The sequence below is a fragment of the Thunnus thynnus genome, chromosome 20, assembly GCF_963924715.1.
Source record: "Thunnus thynnus chromosome 20, fThuThy2.1, whole genome shotgun sequence".
Taxonomy (NCBI): Eukaryota; Metazoa; Chordata; class Actinopteri; order Scombriformes; family Scombridae; genus Thunnus; species Thunnus thynnus.
This window is the reverse complement of record NC_089536.1, coordinates 14,222,311-14,240,720: the sequence shown is the minus strand read 5'-3', so window position 1 is coordinate 14,240,720 and position 18,410 is coordinate 14,222,311. Positions and strand designations below refer to the sequence as shown.

The 18,410-nt window shown below is 39.4% G+C and overlaps 1 protein-coding gene across 1 annotated transcript; it reads right to left on the bottom strand.

Annotated features, from left to right (window-relative positions):
• Positions 1-1,255: 1,255 nt before the first annotated feature.
• Positions 1,256-14,487, bottom strand: pde6c (phosphodiesterase 6C, cGMP-specific, cone, alpha prime). Its single transcript, XM_067575914.1, has 22 exons — positions 13,743-14,487; positions 12,734-12,886; positions 11,398-11,487; positions 11,063-11,203; positions 10,876-10,950; positions 10,673-10,737; positions 10,142-10,208; positions 9,461-9,508; positions 9,074-9,223; positions 8,553-8,696; positions 8,054-8,119; positions 7,554-7,709; positions 6,795-6,902; positions 6,222-6,331; positions 6,046-6,133; positions 5,855-5,955; positions 5,589-5,696; positions 5,228-5,291; positions 4,595-4,669; positions 4,405-4,488; positions 3,726-3,879; positions 1,256-3,614 (listed from the first exon to the last, which is right to left on the bottom strand). Exons 1-22 carry the CDS (start codon positions 14,208-14,210, stop codon positions 3,568-3,570), a joined length of 2,562 nt encoding a protein of 853 aa, XP_067432015.1. The 5' UTR covers positions 14,211-14,487; the 3' UTR covers positions 1,256-3,567.
• Between the last annotated feature and the right edge of the window lie 3,923 nt (positions 14,488-18,410).

Sequence of the window (18,410 nt, the reverse complement as noted above, 5' to 3'; positions counted from 1 at the left end):
TATTATGACATATGTGATGCTTTAACTTTTCATGTACTGCTGTACTTTGTGTTTAGTGCTAATATCGAATATCATACTGTATCTTATGTGAGTAAAAATCCATTACTGTAGTAATAGTAATGAGTAGTAACACAAAAGAGTGAATGTGTTGGATAGCATCTGCTCTTACACAAAGACAACAAGGATTAGCTTGATATCCCTGTTGCTGGGGACAGATTGCAGCACTTGCCTTGACTTCGGCTTGCAGAGGAGGAAGCTGCATGAGATTGCTGGGAGATTATAGACCTTGGCTTAGATAGAGACACTTTACCCTTTACTGCTCTATCTGTCATTTTAAACTTTCTTCTCTGTTTTCTCAAGGGACATATTTTTCTGTGTCATTCTTAACAAAGTAAGATAACAGGTGGTTAAGTGTAGTAAATGGTACACTCAGTAATAACAGCCTGTTGCTTTTAAGTGGAGGTGGGATGCGATTAGGCCCCTGGCTGTACTTGTACACCTGGTTGTATTTATAGTTGATCGATTGTGTTGTCAACACCCGTTTTCTTGGTTGAAAATCAATTTTCTGTATATGTGCACACATTCATGGCCCTTACGAAGGTCCTGGGAGGAATTTAGAAATCCCCACTAACAAAAACTTTTGTAACCTTACAAATTTTCAAGCTGGGCCCTGTGAAGAGAGTTGGAGGGAGATCAGCTTATGTAGGGGGCAATCAATCACAAGTGAGGGAAATGAAAGGTCATGTTGATTCAGGGATTGATGAGCTGAACTGTGCCAAAAAAAAGACAGATTTTAGGGCTTGTCTTGTGTTACCATGTGTCAAATATCCCATCTTGTCAGGCAGCAGCATCTGCACTCAAACTACTCTCTAACTCTTTCCTACTCTTTTAAATGACTGCACACGTTTATTTTAAAATGATGACATAATGACATGCCACCTCAAGCTTTCTGCGTGCACAATCTGCGGACTATAGAACACAGGATGTTGAACAACACAGCCAGACAACATTGTATCGGGCAGGGATCAGAACCAATCCACTGATCCTCTTTCCCCAGAGGCTCATCCAGCTTTGGAGCCTCTAAGATCTCTGCACGATATATGACTAAGAACGAGCACTGTCGCAGCTAAGCTCAAGGTTTCATAAGTTCACTCTCTGTCTCTGTCTAACCTTCATGTAAACAAAACAAGTGTGAATAAGAGATAAGGTGTACCATTTTTGTGCGTGTGCTATACTATATTCATATTGAAAGAAATCTCTCCATAAATTCCTTTATTTGCTTACACATATTACATCTCATGACACGTACATACAGTAGAGGTCATTTCATATGTCAGATAATAGGTTTCTAATGTCTGAATGACAGTTGATGGGTAAGTAAAAAGTATGCAGTGCGTTATTTGGTATCTCACAAAGCAAGGGGGCCCTTTTTCTTACTGAAGTCAGAACTAGTAGTGTCACCATTCATATAAAATGTGCACAGCAGGACTTTTAACAATGTGGTAAATTCATGGTAAAATCATTTAAGTATATCATTTGAGGTGATTGAGTCAATGTATTTGCACAGTTCTGACTGCAGTGATCACTACAGCTCCTCCTCACTTCACCTCAAGAAGCAGAGAAGGAGTAGCCAGGTAGTCCTAAAGCCATTCTGATAGGATTATGTGCCTTTGATTGATGCCCCATTGATTAGAGGAGATGACATTGTGTAACAGGAAGTTGAGAAGTTTGCCCAAGGGAGGGACAATGCTTAAAGTGTTTCAGAAATTGCAGGGGGGGTGGGGGGGCAGGGGTTGCACTGTCAACTCAAATGCCTGATCAAATCAAGTTTAGTTCAGGTTTACATTGAGATCTATTGTGGCAGATATTCAGACTGAGTTGACATCATTCAGTCAGCAGTTATTGCACGATTGATCTCACTGTTGCATCAGTGAAGAGAGAAGCAGAGGACTTTGGCCTGTACAGTCATATGATCAATGATGCTACAGCTGCATCTGCCACATTACAAACACACGTCGTCTGCACATACATATGATAAGGCTTTGGTAGCCTGCTTTACCTACTCTGTAAGAAGGGTATTTAAAGTCTAAAGCTGTGCGGATCTCAAGCGCTGGCTGACAATCAAATCTTCTTACAGGAGAGGTAGATCTACTGTATACTGTCTGACCGACTGCAACTCCTGCCTCCACAAAAGAAGCAAAGCTTACTTTGACATCCTTTATATCCATTTTATGCTTTAGTTATTCTTACAATAAGTTTACACAATTTACATTTCACAATTTCTATATCATAAACTATATACATGTGAAATTGTGTACATTTAAAAGAAGTACATTTTGTGAATTGATATGGAATTGTAAGTTTGCTCTAAATATTGGTGTAAATATTATATGTATATATATATATAATACAATTTTTTAGGTTATTTTTCCAGGTTGCACATATTCAACACATTTTCTGTGATTTTAGCATGCGTTTGCTCACAGATTCAGAACGTCCTCTCTCAAAGCTTGTCTCCATCCTGACTCAAGTACAAAATTCTTAAAAGAATCCAAAAAATATATATATGTAAGTAGATAGATTGCATATCAAAATAAATATACCCTCACACAACTGATCAGCGCCTTTTGAGGTAAGAGAACATCAGCCCTTGTTGGTTGAGCATTGTCACTCGTTGTAGTATCTAGGCTTCAAGTTTCTTTTTTGACATTAACATATCCTTCAGGTTCAAGGAGTTCATTTCTCAACTCACTAAGTGGTACCCATGCTACTTTAGCATCATTTTTAACCTCTTCCGCTTGATGTCATTAAGTACAAAGTTACGTTGTTATTGTCCCTGCCTGCCCTCCATTCATGGCCTGCCACCGTCAAAACAGCAGCAGCTAAGTGCATTGTGCAACCTACAGTACAAGATAATGTGTGCTAACTGACTGCCAATAGGAACACTGTCTGAAAACTTTTGCTTTGGCATGTGTAAACCCCACCTGCAGCACATGCAGCACCCTTTTTCAGCTATGTTAGTATCTGTATTTCAACTTTACTTTTGCTTACAGCTTTTATATTTATCCAACCATTCTTTCAAACCATACACATCAGCAGTATTTATATTATTGCTATACTGAAAGGAGATATTGTTGTCCATTTATGTATTGCTTTCAAATGTCCATGGCTGTGTTGTCAGAAGCAGAGGAAGGAGGAAGTTTCAAAAACATCACATCTTCAGAGTCGGCTTCTCTTGCAGTCAGAGTCCCCGCATTATTCTCGATGATGTTTCTGACTCTTCCCTCCTTGGATGCTGGTTAGGCTGGCCTAATCCAGACTTGACTGCAGACCAGACCCAACTACACTAGACTAAAGTAGGCTAGACTGGACCAAACAGGGACTGGTTGGACAGCACCAGAGCGGACAAGCACCTAACCAGAAAGAACTACACTGGTGTAGATCAGACCAGATCAAGCTAGCCTAGTCAAGGTCCAACTAGATGATTCGTCTGACTGGAAAAGGCTAGAGTACCCTAGATTAGTTGTAACCAGATTGCACCCGCCCAGATCCAAGCAACAAAGAAATTTAGCAGATGATGCAGGTTTTTGACTTCCCCACTTCACCTCCGCCAGCTGGAGAAACAAAAGAAAGAAGGGTATGTTAATGTGAGATGATTCAACACTGAACACTTCATCATCTGGGATATACACAGATCTATAGATCCATTCAACCATGTTTTCTACCTTTTTTGGCTTCCTCTTCTTCCAGTTTCTTCTTCTCATCCTCGATGGCCTTCATCTTTGCATTGTATACCTCAGCCAGCTCGTTCCAGTGTGACCTGTTGTTGTTCAGGCCGTCGAACATGGGTGTGATCTCTTTGTGGAACCTGGAGAACTCCTGACAAATGAAGGAAAACATACTGAATTTATGTATCTATTACTCATATTTGTGGGGGCACTTAAAGATGAAAAACTTAAAAGAAGGATGATTTCTGTCATTGCGATTTCATGGTATCTCTCTTAGACTGCCTGACATATGTTCATTGTTATGGATGTAGCCTATGTGTGCCGTCTTGTCCAAATACCATCCTGACTGACAAACAGCTTGCTGACATTCCTGTTGGGGGCCAGCTGGGTTCAACAGGTTCATCTCTCAACATCCTGATATCCAGCCTTAGATAGTTGAAGCTACAACAACAACTCTGGTTCTTCAATCCTTACACCCCTGTCAGACTGTGGGTGTGCCTAAATTTCAACAGATACAGATGAACTGTTGCAACACGGAGCATAGGCCAGACTCCCTTTGCAAAAAAACTAATAAACAAATGTCTTTAAACTATTACTTCCCCTTCATTGTTTATAATATCTGTACTAGTGTTTTTTCGTAGGAAAAATGGCGCAACAGTACGGTGTGAAAGCTTACCTTGTATACAAATGAGCACACAAAGTCAATGAAACCGCACTGCATCTTGGGCAGCTGTTCAGCACAGTTTCTGTCCATCATGGGCTGAGAGAGACGGAGAGAGGGGAGAGTTTTAAGTTGAGATAAAGATAAACAGTTGTCCAAATTCCTGAGAAAAATTACGTGAAGGGAAGAGAAGAAGAACCCTTACAATTGGTTGTTGGTCCAAAACAGATCTCTCCAAATCTCCCTGTTCCCAGAATTCAGCAGCAACCATCAGAGCCACCTGGAGACACACAGACAAATGCACAGACAGCGGAATAAAGAATGAGACAAGGAAATTAAGGTGTAATAAAGGGAGGTAATGAGTGCAGATAAGTAGCAAAAAATAAGCTTGACCCCATTTTACTCTCAATGTTCAGTATTTATGCAGGATCAGGTTGGGAACTCTCCTGTCAGTTATAAATATGAAGCTTGTTTTTTACATTCAGTAAAGCTGAACATTTTGACCTGAGGGGAATCTGATCCATTGTTAAAGTAACAATACAAACAACTAACACATTCAGGTGATGGCAAACAATTGCCTATTGTACCCACTTTATTTAAAAAATATATATATATATTGCTGCCTTATACATATATTTAAATTATTGAGCTAAGTCTTGTCAGACTGTAGCTTGAATTAAGCATATTTCAAGCTGAGGAAAAACAGGATACTGTAAATGCAATTTGTAAAACACAACCTCTGTAATATTTGCTCCTGCGCTTACTGTGTTTTTGCTTCTTGCAAGCTTCCCCATATATTTCTAAATGACCACATGTGAAGGCAGTGAAGGCCACCCACCTTGCTCTGTACCTCCCAGGGTTTGGTGATAGCTGACAGGTCACAACCTGTCATCATCATGGCCCTGGAGGTGAGAGACAGACAGTCAGGAAAGGGAAGATGCTACTGAAGCTGATGATTTGCAGTATGACAGTACTTGCTGTATGACTACTAAAATAGTTATTTGGTGATAGAATATCAATTATGTAAGCCCTGTATATATCAAATACATACAGTGAAGCATGGAGTATATACAGTCATTTCTTTATTTCTAAAATGTCATATATATATTATATATATATGTATAAATATATTTTTAAAATAAACCAGACCAGCATTTCTTGAACCACTGTGTTGTTTTCTGCTAGCGTGAGATACATACATGACAATTTCCTTCCTGATGGGGTTGTTGGCAATATAGGACTGGGCCTCCTTCTCATCTGTCATCGGCTCTGTGGCGTTCACAATGTTTTGGAACATGGTTCTCTTTCTGTGTGGGCACAAACAGGCAGACAGTGAGCCAAAGTCAGTCAGTCAAAATAACTCATAAGCAAATACACAAATTGATTCCATGAGACCCACTGAGTCAGTCATCTCAAGAGAAGGACAGACAAACATTGAGTGGTTAGAGTATTTCAGACAACGCACTTGAAGTAAAGGGCCAGATCAGTGGCGATGATGCAGACATCAAACAAGTGCTGCACATTCTCAAACTGACGCTTCTGAAGGTTGCAGAAGATGTTCAGGCTCTGCAAGAGACAATGAAAACTGGTCAAAATGTGTTTCCTTTGTATTTAATAAGACTAATATTTAACTTCTCAACCAATGACGTGTCATACCTCTTCAGCCATGAGCGTCTTGCTGTACTCCAAGTGGTGCCTCTCCATGATGGAAGAGCCGTGAAGTTTGGCCAGAGGATGTGCGCTCCTACGGACAAAAAACGAGGAGAGTGAGGAAGATCAATTTACGTGCAGGTCACACACAAGCACACACAGAATGAAACGTTTCAACTTGCTTTGTCTGGTAGAGATTGTTAGTTCCTCTGTGGTCGATATCATGGCAGAAAGCAGCAGCAACCATGGCAAAGGCATCTAGATCAGAGTAGTACTTCCTCAGCTTCCCTGTCTATATGGAGAAGAGACAAATCATGGATTATTTTGTGCAGACATGTGTTAGTGTGGTGTAGATTGTGACCTATACCTATAAAAATGTACACAATGTAATGTTATGCTCATTAGAAGCCTTTTTAAAATACTTAAATACTCATTTAAAGGATATTAAAGCTCTGTTATGCTGTCATTGTAAATACTTAATGTGGACTATATTCCACTGTATTGGTGCAATTCTCAATTAGCTTTGTGAAGGGACAAAACATGTTATAGGCCTATATGAGTGGTTTACACACATTCTCGTAAGACTCAATGGTCTGTTAAACTGTCACCACTCTGAAAAAATATGTGTATGAAAGGAGAGAAATTTAGCTAGCACAGCTAGGAAGATTTATTTATAAGCTTTAGGTCAGTGTTGTGTAGTGAGCTGTAGGTGTTGGGCTGTACAGTAGAAACAGCTGATGTTGTTAGTGCATTACCTGCAGCAGGCAGAACATGGTGTGGCCTACGTTGAAGCCGTGCCTCCAGTTGTGGTAGGTGATGTCACGGTAACCCTTCCTCACCGTGTACATCCACCTGGTTAGCGTCTGAGTGGACGAGTGAGAGAGCAGAGACAGAAGGGGAGGATGGGAAAGGAAGTGAGAAGAATAGAATATTTTATCATGAGGAGAGTTCAGATGAGGCCACGATGCAGTCCGATGTGGCCATGTTTTTAAAAAGTGCGCTTTTGTCCCAGTGCCCAAGGAAACCCACCACTGAGTATCACCCATATTTGTACCAACAGCACGGCATGCTTCGAGAGGCCAATTAAGGAAAACATCTACTTCTCTCCCACACAAAATAGACCCATGGCAATTTACCCATCACCCCAACTGATTCACAGATATGAACTTTCTGCATCCCTGAGGCGCATTGTTTCTTTCTGTTCCTCACATATTTTAAACCACCCACATTTCAAAAAAGAACTGGTTCCAAATGATTTTTACAAGTAATTCACTGCAGGGTTATCTTATGGCAAGGACAGAAAATGATAAAGAGCCAATTAAAAATGTGATTTCACTGTGATTTTAAATTATTGGTATATTGATAAACCTGTTTTTATAATTAAAATAAATACTGAATAAAATCACAGATTTTTAGGGGGGAATAATGAATGAAGGAGATATTCCCCCAGATCCTATGGACTATTTGCACCGCCAGGCTCACTGAAATCTCAGAATGCTGAGTACGTGACTCACCTCGGCGGGAACTTTGAACTTTTCCACAACTCCAAGCTCAAAGAACATGCGAATGCCGGCCTTGATGAGGCCATGCTCTGAAACGGGGAAGTCGCTGAAGGAGAACAGGTACAGGCTTTCTCCGTCGACATTATCGGCCACCGGGCAGGTTGCTCTCTGAACAAAAACACAAAGCACAAGGAAGACATTCATGAACCAATCAATACTAAAAAAGCACAGATGAATGCATGATTAAAATGTCAGAGAATTAAGTGACAGGCTTAAGAATTTTTAAAAAAGCACTATTTAACATTTTTCAGGGGAATTTAATTTGATTTGGGAATTAGGCTCCCAATATCCCAAATGATATTAAATGAATTAAGTACTAAATATGCAAATTTCTAATCTTATTCATTTATTTATGCATTTATTTGGTTTGCCTGTGACTGAGTGAGTAAAGTAATAATCCTTTGTATCGTTTCATTTCAAGTTTTTGCCCTGAAGGTTCAAACAAAGCTTACCAATAGTTTGTACATCTCTTTCTGGTCACAGTCCTCAGGTTCTGCGTCAAACTTCTCTTTGGTGTTCTGGTTAGAAAAGAGAGAACAGAACATTTGTAATGACATTTACATTCTTCCCATGAATGTGCTGCCATCATCAAGACCAATTTACAACAACTGAGTCAGCTTGAATTCCTATGGATTGGCAACAAAAAGCAGAAAATACAATAATATGTTCATCATGATTATATATTGATTGTGTTTTCAGACTTCACTTCAACTTTACAAGGTTGCTCCAAGCAGCAACCTTGTAAACTGTTAGTTGTCAAGTGCTTAAATGATCCACCAGGCCTTCTATTAGTCCTCTAATAGTTTAGCTAATAGCTTTTAGAGGATTGCTATTCAATATGCTATTCACAGTGCATTAACCTTTGATTGCTTTTAATTCCTGCTTGAGTGGCCTCTTGAGCAAAAGTCAAAGGTAGGCTTCTGGAGAAAAAGATGTGGTGGAAATACTGACCAGAATGGACTGCAGCTCATCTTTTGTGCATCTGGTCTGGTACATGAGCATCTCCTGAGCGATGTCTTTCCTCCATTCCATACGGTTCAGCCTGTCGTGGGTGTCACAAACTAGCACCGACCATCCCAGGAACTGTGTCAGGGCCTGGAGCATACACAGTGAGTGAATGAGTGAGTGACTGGATAAGAAATAATAATATAACTTACAAACTTAGACAGAGTAAGAGAGAGAGAGATGATGATGAAAGACACAAAAGAACAAACAGTGAATTTATTTCCTGTTGGACATTTTTTGGAATTATTTATAGATACTTGTCTTCGCCTAAGACATGGATGGCACCCCAGCAAACTACATACAGTATTTTTAAGTCTAATGGACGTTTTCTTCATTAATATGCAAATTTGTGCTGCAAAATGCTCCAAAATCAGAACAAATATTTGCCTTCATAGAGGAAACCTGTGGTGCAGAGTGTTGACAAGAGTGCGTCTACAACAGTGAGACACAGAATACTTGGTGCTCACCTCAGTGATCTGTTCATCATGTTCATCAAATGGCTTGCCGTCTTTTCTGTTGAAGAACGTGGCAATGCCCACAATTTCTTCCTTCTTGTTGACAATGGGCAGCGACAAGACATTCTTGATGAGAAAACCCGTCTCATCCACAGCCTCTTTCTGAAAGACATTAGAATCGAATGCTTCAAGATGGCATCATGTAAAATCTTCAAAATGTACAGGGAAGATCGGAATATACCTGTATGTCAAAATCTGTATAACAGATTGTATGATTTGTATTCCACTGAGCGCATATGTGGAATCGGCTATGTAGTGCATACCAAGGTGTATGTACATTGGATTGTGTGTGTCTGATGTGTGGACAGAAAATTTAATGGACTGTAAAAGTCTGCTCACCTGGAAAGTGAAGTAGTCATCTGCAGCCACGTTCATCATGTTGCAAATCTGTAGACAGTCGCAGGAAATAAATGTGGGTCATCATGAAAATTCATTACTTCGTATATTTTACAAATTACTGCTATTTCTAATTAATCTTAATGATTTTTTAAAATCTAAATATGTTTTCTCCCTTTTATTGTTGTAACTTGTGTTTAAAATTACTTTGCATTGCAGTATGTTCATGTTTGCGGTGCAGTAAAATTCATAAATTGTTATGAGGTTATAATAGATGAAAATTATTATAGTAAAGCTTTTTATCCACATATATATACCACATAGGATATGTGGCATCCCATAGGATATGTGGTGTATCACGTAGGATATGTGGTATATCACATTACGGTATATACAGTCCACTAGATACCATCCTGTTACCTGCATATAGATACAGTTGGATGAGTTTTTGGACAAAAACTGAGGTACACTGAGGTGCCTGAATGTGTATTTCAAGCTCTATCACATTGCACTGAATGTGTCCCTTCACCCTGTGTTTCATTACATTCTTACTGTATGTTTCTACATTCATTGTTGATATGTCTCTGTGGCTGTTCTACAAGTCAGTTCCCCTCCATTTTCATTCCTTTACTGTCCTAATGCTTCTGATAATGAATTGCCCTGCAGCAGCTGTGAGACACTTACAAAGCCATTTTCTGCAACGTAGGTTGGTAGTCCACTAACTAGAGCCCAGTGATCTGCGGGTGGACCACTGAAAGAGTGTGAAAAAGAGAGGAACATACAGAGCTGTGTCAGCAGGTTGTTCCCTGAGAGGCATGTTAAACAGTGCTGAATCTCATGCAGATGTTCCCTCTACAGAAACTCCACTTTCAATTCAAAGCCAGTGCTTCATGTTAGTACCAGAGCCAAATAACACTCTACAGACTCTCAGAATTGTCTGTGATACAAATGGCGGATAGATGCAGAGTTAAAGCATGAAGGTGGACAAGCATGAATTCCTTATGTGTTTTAAAAAATATAGGATGCCTACACTTTCTTAACTATGATAAATGGACTTTAAATGTAGTTTGTTTGACAGAAAGTGAGATCAAAACCTAAGTTATGACATTTATCCAGAAATAAGTCATTTATTTTACAGTATGCTGTATTTTGTTTTGTATCATATTTGTTTGAGTAGATTTGTTCATAGCATGTATAATATATAATGCTGCTCACGGTATGACTTTGATTTCTTCTTTGCCTTCCAGGAGGTAGTCAATGATCTTGTAAAAGATGACTTCCTAAATAAAAAGCAGAGGCCTGTTAGAAATGATTGATCGCCTTCCCACTATAGAAAGAATATAGAAAAGTGAAGATAGTAACATTTTAAGTGACACATGTAACCAAATATGGTTTCATGAGAAAAATGGGTGTGTTACCCTGCCGTCTGGTGTTTTTGGTCCTTTATAGGGTTCCACATCTCCCAGTTTCACTGGCCATTCATCATAGAATTCCTTGAGGGGAAAAAACATAGATAATAATAGTTTTAGGTTATTTATGCCTGCAGTTGTAAATGTAATTGATTCAATCCTGTCTCTAAAATCTAATATATTCTGTAAGACCAACCTTCTCTTTGGTCATGTCCAGCAGGCCAACTGAGTATCGTTCGCAATTTAGATAGATCCTTACAGTGTAGAGAGCTTTGTGGAACTGTCTCTCAATGTCTGTCAACTCTTCAAACACTTTACTGGCTGACCAAAGCAGCACCTAGCCAGAGAAACAGGATGGAAGGCAAGGAATTATTTGTCGGGTTATGGTGTACAGTACGAGCTCTGTTGGTACCTGAACTAAGTATCTGACAGAAGAGACACCTGACCCATTCTCATGTCGATTTCCAAACTCAAATGATAATTAGAGCTAGTTTTTTTTTTTTTTTTTTAAATAACATCAGTTCAGTTTACCTGACTCCTTCTGGACTCCACATTGAACATGTAGGCTGTGTGGTACTGCAGGGTGATGACTTGAGCAAAGTTCATGTACTTGTGGAAGAGCTGAGGACCAAATCAGATTAGAGGTTTCATCAATACACAACAAGAGATTCAAGACTGTGGCACAACTTTTCTTTGAGACGTACAGATCAGCTAAATTTCCCTCAGGAAATATGTGACTTGTCATATAATAGCCTATAACTGAACTCAGGAATAATATGATAGGTGTATGTAGTAGTATGGAGTATGTAACCTCAGAGTGTTGCACAGATATGATGAGATTTAGTTTTGTGTCGGACACATCAGTAAATATTGAATTATTTTAAACTTCATAAAGTCATTTAAATCCAAATTTTTCATCTTTACATAGATTACACATTTTCTGTACATATATTTACATATATATATACATTTCATACAATCTTTCAGTCTTTAAAGGCTGGTACAATTTCACTACTCTGGGGATTACCAAATCTTTTCACAACCAGATAAGGTAAAGTGAAAAATATGTGTCTGTTGAGTAAGAACTGAGTCTATTTTTCTTAGATCTTGAACTGTTTACATCTTGCAGATGCAAGATTTGCATCTGATAGAGATAATATGTAAAGAAAAAGAGAAGTAAACAACCTAGTAAGTCATTATCTTGCTGTTTATATACATGACAGAGAGAGTACAGCAATGTCAGACATTATAATGCATCTTTAGCAGATAAAGCCTTTCCCTGTGCATCATTTCCACCAATCATCTACTTAGATGTCTTTATATTCTTCTCTACATTACGCTGTAAATAAGAATCAAGCTCAATTGTGGCTGTAAAAGCATAATTTCCATCTGAGCCTGCTCATTCTATATGGAACTGTGCCTCAGTGTGAGTAGTGGTGATTTTTCTCTGATATAGTCTACAGAGATCATTTTCAGAGTTAAATCATTAGACTTCTTTTTAAGTCGCATGCTCAAAAGCAGCAACACTAAGTCGGTCAGGTCTGATTGGCTCCTGCTGACATAATGGGATTTTTTTTGCACCCTACTGGTGAGATGTAATTACAGAAATAATCTTTATTTAGATGCAGTTTTCAAATGACAGAGAATAGGCTCCTAAAGACTAGCAGAAAATTAACTGTGGATCTGATCAGGAGCTACAAAGAGAAGTTATATTTTAGCTGTTACTCGAGACAAAAAAGACATAATAAATACACTCAGAGTCCCAATTTCTGATACTATAAGGGTCAAAATCCTTGTACCTTGTGGAAAACACTACCCTGTTCCCCAGCTGACTCAGTAAGTCAAATGTACATGTGTGTATTCTTACCGCCTCGTCCTCTGGAGTGAAACTAGCTTCTCCTATTTTGTTTAGTGCCATGACAACTCCAATGCATTCTTTTTCAGCAATCATGGGAAAAGTGAGCATGCATTTGGTCTTGTATCCGGTCTGTTTGTCCACAAAGTCACAGAACTTTTTATTCTGTGCCGAGAGAAAAAGAAAACATCACATCAGGTCTGGTTAAAGGTGGATATACAACATCACACGCATACAATTACGCTATTAATTTAATATGATGCAGTTCAGTGTTGTTATACATACATACTAAACTCATCAACTGCCTGTCACATTTAAAGATTACAATGCATAATGCATCTAACACTGACCTCCTTACAAATAAGTTAGTCTGGTCTTTGTTTTTAATATATAAACTATGATTAGGCCTAGTGGCTTAGTAAGTCATCAGCATTCCACTATTTAATAACATTCAGGCAACATTAGCATTTGTCAGTGGACAAGATGGGCCAGTAATAATCATATTCTTCTGTGACATTTTTGAGCGATTGCTGCAAAATCTAATAGGGATGGTGGATTTGGACAACATAGTTATCATAATTATGATATCTGCAGCATTTAACTGATGCCCACCCCATTAGTATGTAGAAGAATATTAAACTACATTGTTCCATTTCCTGTTATCATTTATTTTGACAAATTGTGTATCATTTGTATATTGTTTGGTAACTTTATGTTCATTTTATTAAGTCAAGAGAATATTAACAAATGTGGTGGTAATTTCTTAGTCTGACCAAATTTGAAAACCTAACGCTGTGCACACATTTAGGAAAATAAACTATAGATCTACTTCTGACAGATTTAGGGACAGACTTGCCAATAACTTTCAAAAACATATACAAATGTGGAATTTAAGTTTTTAAAATAGTAATTTGAACTATTTTCTGTGCAGAGACAGGGACACCTCTGTATATTACTTTTTGACAGCTTCAGGAGCACGCGCACACAACTTTCCAGCTTCGCGCGGGCATTTACTTCTCACCTGTGTGATGTCAGGGACATTCTGTGGCTTTTTGGACTGCGCGGTGAAACCGACAACGCCCATGTCTAATGGAAACACAATTTCACTCTGCGGATCGACCAAGTTCGCCTCGTATTTGGATGTTGGAGTCACGTCAAAGAGGCAAGTGGAGAGCTCAGGTATTCCGTTTCTCGACCGGGACATGTAATAACTGAGCCTGTCGGCCTGTATGATCATGGCAACTCTTTGCAAAACTTTGTGAAGGGACTTCTCCATGCAATCCACTTTCTGCATCTCCTGGATCAGCTCGAAGATGATGGCGGCCTCTTGCACCGAGTTAATATCCTTGAAGGAAGCGGTGTCTTTGACATCGACAGGTGCGGAAAACGCGGCGGACAAGGCTTCCGCGCGCAACTTCTTATCAAAGTATTCTTTGGCGAACTGTGGGTTGTTCTCCAGGTATTTCTCCACACTATCCTTGTCTGCCATTTTGAACTCTACTTTTGTATTCCAGTCGTCTTCCTTACAAAAGCATCACCTGCGGGCAAATTTATATATATAAAAAAAAAGCAGAGAGGGAAGATGCGCTGTGGCCTACAGGGTCGGCTGGATCAGTGGCATCCGGTTGTGCAGACGCGCATTCTCCTCCACGGTCCCCGATGGAGTCACTAACGCATCCCGACGGTAAACAGGACAGAGTGCGGCTTAGAGGCTGAAAGGATCAAAGTTGCCGCTAATTAATGTGACGTCATGACATTAAAACCCCTGCTCTAAGCGCCCTTAACCCGCAAATCCCAACGCTGATCATTTTATATCGGGCAATCCTCCCCATCTGAGGGAGGACTCAGGAGAGAGTGAGACTGCTGTCAGGTCAAATATCAGGTTTGATGCCTGGGCTGAAAATCAGCAAAAGGATGTGATCAGAACAGTGATGAAATAATGGAGAGGTGAAGAATTAAGAAAGACAAAAAGGAGGAAATAACTGAAGAAATAGTCCCTGTCCTCATCCATGAAACTACACACTGTGACAATACAGCCATTCGCTGCTAAGTAGGCTACAGCTCTGGAGCTGAGGAGGTCTGTGTACGGGTACAGGGCAAATCAACAGCCTTGGGTCTGTCAGGTCTAGGTCTTCTCTAAGCCAGTCAAATGGGCTCACACCAGTAGCCTAATTTTAGAACCTAACATTTAATGTGTCATCTCTGGTTTTAACTCATTAATTAACCAATTAGAGACATGATATCAGCCTTCCTTGCCTTAAGTAACCGGTTAAGTGCCTTGCATTACAGAGGCATTACCTCTGTTCTATCCTTGTTGTTTGCTACAGCAAAGGAAGTACTTAAATAGTGTTGGCTTCAGTGATCATGTTCAGAGCCATAACCATAGTCTATTTGACTCTCTAAATGAGCTGGCAAGCCTACCTGTGCTCTCTAATGAAATCGCCATCATTATGTAGGTATCAGTCCCAGAACTGGATATTGGCCAATTAGTGGGGCTTGGATGTCTGAGAACAAGGCCCTAAACAAAGATGGCTGGCTATTATTAACTGAGTGCACTGTTTGGTTAGCTGCTGGCAGACTGGCAAGACAAGGAGTTCCCCACTATTTTCTGCTGTGAGGATTAAGGCGAGCTTATCAAGGGATGGATGTGAGGCATTGTGGTGGAAAAATTAGAGCAGCTTCTATTTCACAGTGGGAGAAACTGGTAGGGTGTGAGAGAGGAAAGACAGGCAGGAGGAGGCCAAATGTAACATAACATTATGTACTGCACCAGTATATTGCTTTCTAACTGAAAGGTGTTGCTTATAACGTCCTTCTCAAGAGATACTAATTTAAACAAGTGTGTTATTTTTAAGGCATTAACAAAACTATGCACTAAAATAAAGTGATTTTAGTTCATTTTGTGTGTTTTCGGGTAGTTGCCTTAAACCTGCATTAACATATTTTTTGGGTCATTTGGGTTTAGCGGAAACAAGCTGCAAACACAACACTGTCATATCATCATCTTTTAAGTTGATACATAGAAACTTGTTAGCAAACAGTTGCTTATTTACACATCCAGCAATTACGGAGCAAGATCATTTATTTGGAGTCTTGTTTCTGTCCAACTGGTGAACATAAGCCCAATATTCACTCTTCTCTAGCTCTGTTTTTGGTCCGTATCAACTCCTGAGGGAAACATCTGTCTCTTCAGCTGCTTCACTTTGTTCACCAGATAGTGGCTTACTGTGTCTGTTTGCCATTTGGTGCTGAGCAGGTAGCGTGCAGTGGGGTTTTTAGAGCTTTTTTTTCTTAAAACAGCTGCTTGCTCTGGAACCAAACAGCAAAGTTGCAGGTCAGACAGTTAAACAATGAGCTGAAACTTGCCATAAAGCTCCGTAAAGCTGAGGAGAATCGCAGTCGGGTGAAAATTTTCAGTAGGTTCATCACTATGAGCGTAGTCCTCTGACATTACACACAGCCATTTCATACATTGTTAATATAAAAAAATGATTAAAGCTGCTTTAAAGACCATCATCAGGTGACCCATCTGACTGAGAGTGACAGAATGGGACCATAAAGCAGAAAAACTGCCCCAGTAATGTCAGGTACACAGCAATATTCAAAAAGTTTGCTAACATTAAATAATAGCAGCCACAATAGGCTGCTGGTCATACCAGACCAGGCAAAGCTGTGTCACCAAAACCCATCGGTGGTCTGAACTGAGCTTATAATGAATTCAACTTTTCATTTGTAAGAGGAACAATGTGATATTTTGTCTTGCATAGTTGCAAAGTCTCGCTTTAACATCTGGTCAGAGACAAGCTTCTCAAATTTAACTTTGTTTACAGTTTATCTGCTTTTTAATAGTAATTTAAAACTTAATTCGCAAGTAAACGGCCTTAAGTGATGTAATTTACTTGGTGCAGCCTCCACAATGCGAAACCTTAATCCAATATCACTTTATTGCAATCCAATACAACTGACCTTCACAAAATACTCTTTGTGAGGCTTGTTGATTCAACTTTTTGGTACTTTAGGTTGGAGGTGGTGTTGGTGTTGGATTGGATTGCATTATATTCATGTGGGTGGACAAAACACTCAGTTTACCCAAAACTCAGCTAAATGCACTTTTTTCCATGTTGTGCCCTCTTAGCCTCCTCAAAACTTGGATGGAAACAGTGTATTTAGCTAGAAGGTCTTTTGCCCAATCCCCAATTTTACAGGGGATCATTTGGGATTTTGACTTACTTAAGTTTCAATACCCCAAAACAAAAAACTGCTTTAAGCACGCCATTACCATCTACCAATATACTGCCCGAAATGTAGCATAGAAAAACCTTAAAGTGTAACTTATATCACCACTTGGCCAGTCCTCATGATTATGAAATGTTGCACTGCCTCTGGCCAAATTCCAGCCACTATTATTTCTACTGATGAAATGAGTGATTGCGCTGTTTTTTCAACTGGCCAGGCCTTTGGTTATGTAAGCTGCAGATGTTTGGCAGTGGCTCTTTTATTCAGCCGAGGCCTCGGAGGACTGGTTACATGATCTCAGTGCAAAACAACTGCATTGATTTATAAAAATCTGCCACAGTAGATTTAAGTTAGATGAAATACAGACCTGTGTCAGGGAGTAGTGTGTTGGTATTTCTTTTGACTTGCTTGCACAGTGAGTGGTGTTAATTTGAATTGTGCCTGCAACAGCGAGATGAAACAAATCAGAAAACTGACAAAAAACTATTTGAATCTGGTCACGTTTTTTAATTTTTTTTTTTTTTTTCCAATAGTAAATAAAAAGGCAGTTTAATACATGAGATTAGATCAATATGGGAGCCATTTGCTTTAACTTAGTATCCAGAATTCAGGAATTAACTTGACTGACATGGATTAGTCCCAGATTTATAATATAAAAGAATATCCATGCCAGATAAACTCGTGTTTATTGATTCATGTTAATGATTTAAAAGATGTGTGCAGGTTTCATGCAACATTATTTCATGTTCTGAGTCTGAATGCTCTCTCTCCCTCCCTCCCCGAGCCTCTCCTTGGCTGGGCTTTTGTCAACACACATACAAAACTGCATCCACACACAAGCATTCCATGCTAAACTCACACATTATCTTGTCATCATTGACTGATGTTTGAAACACTAGACTTTGTGCCCAGAAAAGATGTGATTACCTCTCTTTCACATTGATTGTTTTCTGTCGAGAGTGGACTTTAACACTCTGTCCACCGTTTATACAAAAACAGTACTGGGAGTCTCTTGACAGCATAATCAGGTGAAATAATATGGAAGCTGCCAGGAAACACACTTTAACGTTTGTTTTGCTAAAACATGCATTTAGTGGAATCCAGCCACATGGAAAAGGGGGTTCAGTCCATGAAGGCAAAAACATTTCATGTAGATTTACGATCTTAAAGTGTAGGTTTGTTCCTGTGCACACTGAGTAAAAAATGTTGAGTTATAACTTTTGGCACTCAGGCTGTAACTTTTTTTGCAGACAAAGAGTACAACTCAATACCTCTGCCTGTATGTGTGTTTATATCATGTAAAGTGACACGTGTTTTTGTATCTACACATTAATTGTATAGCTTATTCCAGATGGTGCATTTGGCATCGCTAGTGGTTGCTTTCATAAGACCAAGAAAGTCTCAGAAGTTCCAACATGACAAACACATTTCTTAAGGGGGGGATGGAGGGGTG

Excerpts from the sequence above, each read along its gene's own strand:
- pde6c (XM_067575914.1), bottom strand. The coding sequence starts at position 14,210 with ATGGCAGACAAGGATAGTGTGGAGAAATACCTGGAGAACAACCCACAG. Across the intron at positions 5,697-5,854 it reads GATCTGGCCCTTTACTTCAA|AAAGAGAACCATGTTCCAAA; the intron begins GTGCGTTGTCTG and ends GTGCCCACACAG. Across the intron at positions 4,670-5,227 it reads CCTGGGAGGTACAGAGCAAG|GTGGCTCTGATGGTTGCTGC; the intron begins GTGGGTGGCCTT and ends GTGTGTCTCCAG.